Source organism: Mesitornis unicolor, unplaced genomic scaffold, assembly GCF_000695765.1.
Source record: "Mesitornis unicolor isolate BGI_N332 unplaced genomic scaffold, ASM69576v1 scaffold2051, whole genome shotgun sequence".
Lineage (NCBI taxonomy): Eukaryota > Metazoa > Chordata > Aves > Mesitornithiformes > Mesitornithidae > Mesitornis > Mesitornis unicolor.
The window spans coordinates 45,264-51,996 of record NW_010161488.1 but is presented as its reverse complement, the minus strand read 5'-3'; the positions used below and the strand labels follow the sequence as shown (position 1 = coordinate 51,996).

General features: G+C 37.7%; 1 protein-coding gene across 2 annotated transcripts in view; it reads right to left on the bottom strand.

Moving 5' to 3' along the window:
• TENM3 (teneurin transmembrane protein 3) overlaps positions 1-6,733 on the bottom strand; it is a 116,621-nt gene that overhangs the window by 64,833 nt on the left and 45,055 nt on the right. Inside the window, exon 9 of one of the 2 annotated variants that reach the window (XM_010193031.1) lies at positions 688-714. The exons of the other annotated variant lie outside the window; for it this stretch is intronic. Within the exon in view, the coding sequence (XP_010191333.1) occupies positions 688-714 (27 nt within the window). The remainder of the gene's footprint in view (positions 1-687; positions 715-6,733) is intronic. 2 annotated transcript variants of the gene reach the window in all.

Genomic DNA, 6,733 nt, shown 5'->3' with positions numbered 1-6,733 from the left:
GAAAGAGGGGTAGGAATATTTTTAACATTTTTCTAAATCAATTTTTCACCATAACTGAAGATATAAGAATCTTTGCTGTTTCATGCCAGGTTTTTCCATTCTTGAATACTTTATTTGAAAATGTTGCATAAAGTATACAAGTTTCTTCTGGCTTCACACAAAATAGAAGTCATAATTTTCTATATATTTTCCACATTCAGATAAACAAAAGCTTAAAAGCCTGGGGTATTCTATTGATCTGTCTATATATAAACATACACATATCTATAATTAATCTGTTCTTTATAACTAATGACACTTGTTCTGTGACAAGAGTATCGCTTTGCTTTGTTTGCTAAATATCTACTGCTTTGTAGGTAGAGGTCTAGTTACAAAGCTAACAGAGAAAAAGCACCAAACAGCAAATGAATACTATCTTCAGTTTTTGGTTCAGACAAAATCTAAGACATGTATACAGTTTGTAAATAAAGGTATAATTACTGATAAAATGGTACTATATAAGATAAGCAAGATTTCATTTTTAATTTGAGATGAGTTGAAAGTCATGAGTTAAATCTATAATCCATGAAATGTATGTAAAGAAGATTCTTTTGCCCAGTCTAGTATGTTTGTAACTATATATTCATATATATATTAAAAAAATACATGTAGGTATAGGCATGTCATCAAAGAGCAAATATACAGTACCTTTCACTATCTTATCCAAATAGTGAGCTTGAGAATTAAAAGGAAAAAAAAAAGAACAGACAGACATTTCAGAAGTGTCACATGAAACAAAAATTGTTCAGCATTCACATGCAAATCAAGCAGGTGCACCTGACATGAGAGGCCTTACATTACAAAATGAAAATGTATTTTAAAGCTTTTAAAAATGCAAGAAATCCTCTTTTCAGCAAACATTGTCATCATTCAATGAAACAGTATTTTAGAAAGGAGGCCTGCAGAAGAAAGAGATGCTACCTTTCTGAGACTCATTTTTTCTTTTTTCTTCAGACTTCTCTTCACAGGCTTTGATTTTTATGTATTACAAAAATATAATCAAAGCTAGGTTAAAAATTCAATTTTCAACACAACGTAAGAGTAATTACTTAGCTTGTGAGCCTTAAAACACTGACCATACTTGAAGATCTTTAATTTGCAGGTCACGTATGACTCTGACAGCATAACCAGCACACTATCTTAATTCCGATTGGATTAACAGGATTTTTAGGAGGAATAATTTTTCTCCTGCTTCAATTCAGCCAGTTATTCTTCCGAGCACACACACACACCAATTATGTAAAATAAGTTTGACGTTAGATGCGGGGTGGAAGAGGGTGTAGTGGGGTTAGTAGCATGGTGATCCATTTCATTTGGAAAAACGGGTGAAAATTAAACTTAGGCTTTAGATGTATAAAAATAAATAACATGGTATATCCAAGAACGGCAAGACTTTTTTCCCTGTAAGTTATGAACCTAAAATTTCCCAAAAAATTTCAGGAGGCAGATGGATGAATGAAAGAGCACAAGATGGACTTAAAAGCAGCAGACTCTACTTTTATTACGTGAAATGCAGTAGAAATGGGTTATATGTTCCCTTCTTACTTTCAGGAAATGGACATCAGCTGCAGCTGTGTTAAAGGAGTTAATGTCAAATAGCAAAACCACATAGGACAGGTCCACCGCAGGCTACCAAACCCAGCTGCCTGCACATAAGGACAGGATATTACAGACGGCTGCAGTGGGGGCACACCACACTGGGTCAGCAACGCTGGATTCAATCCTCTCTTTTTGCTGTGGACAAAGTCTCTCAACAGAGCCCTCATGGGCTTTCTTCCTTTCAAAAACTGACCTTTTCTAAATCCCTGCTGGATGATGGCCCCTGTCACTTGCTATTAACCCTCAACTTTGTGTATAGGATGGGTAAGAAAGGCATCTCCAACCACAGCATTTCCTTCATTTTGGATGAATGGGAAAAAGCCCACAGAATGAAGTGATGAGATACGTAGCCTCACAGAAGCCACAATCACTGCTATGACTAAGAGGTGGAAAATTTCTAGTCACTCTGTTTTGAAGAAAGTGTCAAGTGTCCACTGCACAGTTGATTTTTTTTTCTTTTATAATGGTAAGGTTAAAGTGAGACAAAGTAAGAAGATGAAAACATCAATTACAGAACATTTAGAACAGCACCAACAAACTAAGCAGCTTTTCACATTGACCACAGACAAAAAGAAAAGTGATACAGCTGCATTTCAGGGTAGATCAAACTCTTCTCTTATTCAGTATGATGCCCCTTGCTCCTACACAGCTGCTCTTGCAACACAGTGTAGTATGTGCGGAGGAAAAATCAAGCTTTATTCCATAAAATGGAAGCAACTAGGTCTGTCTGGGGAATGCATCTGTCCACCAGTGAAACAGCAAATGCCTCTACAAATGTAGGGACAGGTAATAAAACAGAACATAAAAAAACCCAACTACTAGGCAACTGAAAATCGTCTCTGCCATCCCAAACCCCCAGATACTAATTTCTTTCAGAAATCCAACCTGTGTTAAACAATAAAAAGTATTAGGAAAATTCTCTTTAAGATTTTTTTGAGATCAGTAGTCTTATAAGAAGTCAGTTCCAGGCCATGAACCTATAATGCTCGGAAAACAAGTTCTACCTTCCAGCATGCTTTTACTTATGGTCAATTGCCATTAAGGACAATGTTTGAAACTATTTTGGTTAACATGCAGGATCGTAGAAGAATCAAAAAGCAGAAAATGAGTGACAAAAACCAGTCTAACTTTGCATTGCCATGCTGTCTTATCTTCATGGCACTGCAACCGAAACAGGAATGAACCCAGCTCTGTGTGGAAGTATAAAATACAAGCCCTTTTCCTGCTGCATAGAGAATTCTAGGTGGGATTTGGAGCACTTCAGTAGGATGGAGCATCTCAGCAGGTGCTCCTTGTCAAGATACTTACACATCTGGCACATGTGAGTTAAGTCCTTAACAAGTCCAATTATAGACCAGACTATATACCTACAAGGGTTTTCTTGCAAGGTTTAAGACTGTGAAATTTAAAATCTACTATTTCCAGGAGTAGAGGGACTTAATATAGATCCTAATGGAGTGAAGAAAAACAGAAATGAAGATATATATAAATTAGATATAACATTTGTACATTTTCTAGGATAGTCAATATCCAAAGAAGATGTAAATGGCATTCAAAATTCATACAATGTAAAATATAAATGGTGTTATCAATGTGTGGGGGTATTTATATAAAATATGTGGCAGATAAATGTATTTTACAAAGAACTGGTAACAGTCAGGCAAATTCACATTTAACACGGCATACTTCATAACTAGTCAAGACCCAGACTTTTTTTTTCTTTAAATTTAATGTGTCACATTAGTCTCCTAGCAGAGATATAAGTCAGTGCCTTCCTTAGACTATTCATATGTTACTTCCTCCAGGTATGACAGAATAGCCACAGAATAAAAGTACATATTAAATCCATTTATCCCAATCAGCTCCTGTTTAAATCAGCGTGAGTCACACAGCCATTGATTTGATGTTCCTTAATTGGTGCTTATAACACTGCTTTATTCTGATTATTCTGTCATAAAGGATTATAACAGTGACATACTTCTAAATATTGTATAGCAAATTTACATTTCTATTAGTGTACAGTATTATCCTCCACCAGATATCTCTTCAATCTGTACACTAGACTACAACATGCCAGCTATTTCTTGTAGTGTATATATAGTCCCATTTCAGTGCTGACTCACAACAGCTCCACTGGAATCATGAATCACTTTCCCATAAAATAAGAATTTGACCACATAGCACCACCAGACGCGAAGCAAAAAAACCGAAAGAATGTCACCAAAGCCATGCTGATTAAGGTCTGTCTAAATTAAAAACCACTTTTAAGTTTTTTTGCTTCCTCCACCTTGAAAGCACGAGCCAAACCCCTGCTTCCTCTCCATTAAGACTATCAGTTTTCTTCCTTACTGTGTTACAGTCTCACCCTCCAGAAGAAGGAGATCGAAGCACTGAGGCGTGTCCAGAGAAGAGCAGCAAAGCTGGTGAGGGGTCTGGAGCACAAGTTGTATGGAAAGCACCTGAGGGAGCTGGGGTTGCTTAGTCTGGAGAAGAGGAGGCTGAAGGGAGACCTTATTGCCCACTACAGCTACCTGAAAGGAGGTTGTAGCGAGGTGGGGTCAGTCTCTTCTCCCAGGTAAGCGACAGGACAAGAGGAAATGACCTCAAGTTGCACCAGGGGATGTTTAGATTGGGTATTAGGAAAAATTTCTTTACTGAAAGAGTGGTCAAGCACTGGAACGGGCTGCCCAGAGAAGTGGTGGAGTGGAAGGAAAATAAAAAAGGAAGAAATAATTTCAGCGTGCAGCAACAATGAACACTGTCCTGCTTCTCTCTTAGCAAGCTCAGCTTTGCTTACTCTCCACCTCCTACAACTCAGCACAGCAATTCCCATTCACTGGGGACCGATTCCACACATATCTCTGCTGCTAACACAAACTTCATGCTCCCAGACACAGCTCTACAGGAAGATGTGAACAAAGTATTTTGCATCAGCCACATTCACACTTCTGCATAACTTTGCACTGAATGTCTTATAAAGAGATAACAGATCAAAATGTCATCTTAATTTTTTGGTAGAAAAACTGACTGCAAGCAAACTGTGGTATGTTGATACTATACTGTTTACCCTAAACTTTCAATACATTTGTCTATTTCTTTGTAGTTAAAAAGTTTTAATATCTTCACTAAATGTTTTCATTAATTTTTAGTATTTGCATAAAACTCTGTACGAGGCATAGGACAAACACCCCCTCAAACACATTACAGGAATATCATTAGAGTGGCCAGGTTATACACTCAAAATTTAGGTAATGATGGGTCTATAGCTACCTGTGCAATTTTTACACCCTTCTTCCTTGTCAATGTACAGAACTAACAGTCCTCCTTCAGCACCCATTCTCTCATGAACAACAAAAGGCTGACACCCTCGTAGCAGGTGCACCATGTTAACCTAAACATAGCAGTAACTTTTCTGATATACTTTTCTATCAAAATTATTTAGTATAGTATCTTCACACTACTGGTGTGAGCAGAGAATGTATTCTTATCTCATTTTACCAGTGGTTAACTAAGGTGTAGAAACATTAAAGCCTGAAGTCTCCATCCATGTGGCTGCAAACACCTACGATGTGATTTTCCAGAATACTTTTAACTGCATGAGAGTTCATCAACAAACCCCATTTTAGCAATTCACATACAAGCAAGTCAGATCCCTAGAAAATGAAGAATGGTGAGAGGACACTCTTAAAGTTTGCCTTTGTGAATGACTAACACAAAAGATGTGGCAGAAGTAAGGCTGGAATCCAGTTCTCCAAAATCAGTCTTAACCAGATAACCTTGTGCACCAGTCTCTGGCACAAATGAAGTGGAGTTTTTGCACGCGACAGCAATTCACAGCCTTGAAACGTCCTTAAATCAGGTCTGTCAGGAGCAGAGGGAAAAGTTACAATGATATGTATATGCTATAATTAATCCCTGTTACATTTTTTGTTATACAAAATAATAATAATGATACACAAAAGTGTTCTCTGTTGTGGCTTCCTAACTTTATGTTCTTGATTTTGCAACTTTACTAATGTTCTTTTAACATGGCTTTTGGGCATTTGAAAGTTCTATATGCACATTAGCTGAAAAACAGGAAGAAAAAAACCCAGATATTCCATTCTATGACATGACACCTTTTTCATGGTGAGCAACAGAGAAGCTTAGATGAAGCACCTACACTTCTGCCATTTGTGCTAACCAAGTGTTGTGAACATTGTATCTTACTCCCTGTGCAGCCAAGCAGCAGCAGCGAAAGAGGCACACACTTTATCAGTGTTTTCACAGACACTGCCAACAGAAGAGAAACTCTGAGAGTTTCACTGCAAGCTTTAGGGAGAATGCAGTTTGTGTAAACAGGTTTTTGTGCTTGTTTTGAGGGAGCTGCTACAAAACTCTGAGTGGACAGCTCTGGCCTGACCCCTCTAACCTATTCATGACTCAGCCACAGTTTAACTATCCTGACAGTTAAAAGATATTTTGAATGTAAAAAAACAAATATCCTTTGTGATACTTAAACCCAGTATTTCTCACCCTATCCATAGCAGACTTAGGAAATATTCTACTGATTCCTTTAAGCAACTGTTTTTACTCTCAAAGGGTGACTAAAAACCGCTGTACATCCATATGCAATTTCTGAGGAGCTTCATGTCTCCACCAGAAAACTTACAGGAGTCCAGAGCTCATAAAATTTTAAAGTCACTGTTCTGGCCTGTCTTCAGAGCGCTTCACTCATGTCAAATTCATCAACCACTACAGCCTTTTCCGAGTCTCTTCTCCCTGGCGAGCTGCTTCCTAACATGAACTTGTGCAGTTGATTATTCTTACTTAAGTACAGTATGCAGCATTTGTTGAATTGCACCTTATTTTTTTGCATAACCTGTGCTCTTTGTTTAAGTAATTTTAAATTCTTGTCCTGTCTTCCAAAGTGCTTGGGGGCAGAAGGCTTTGGTATAATTTGCAAATGTAATTCTCTCTATTCATCACTGAACAGTACTGAAAGCACATGTTCTTCTGCTGTAAGCAGCTCATGGTCGTCATCCTTTCTCTGAGTTTATAAGAACCTTGTCTTTAGACACACCATATGTTCAGAGCATTGCTGCCAATAGAGGAA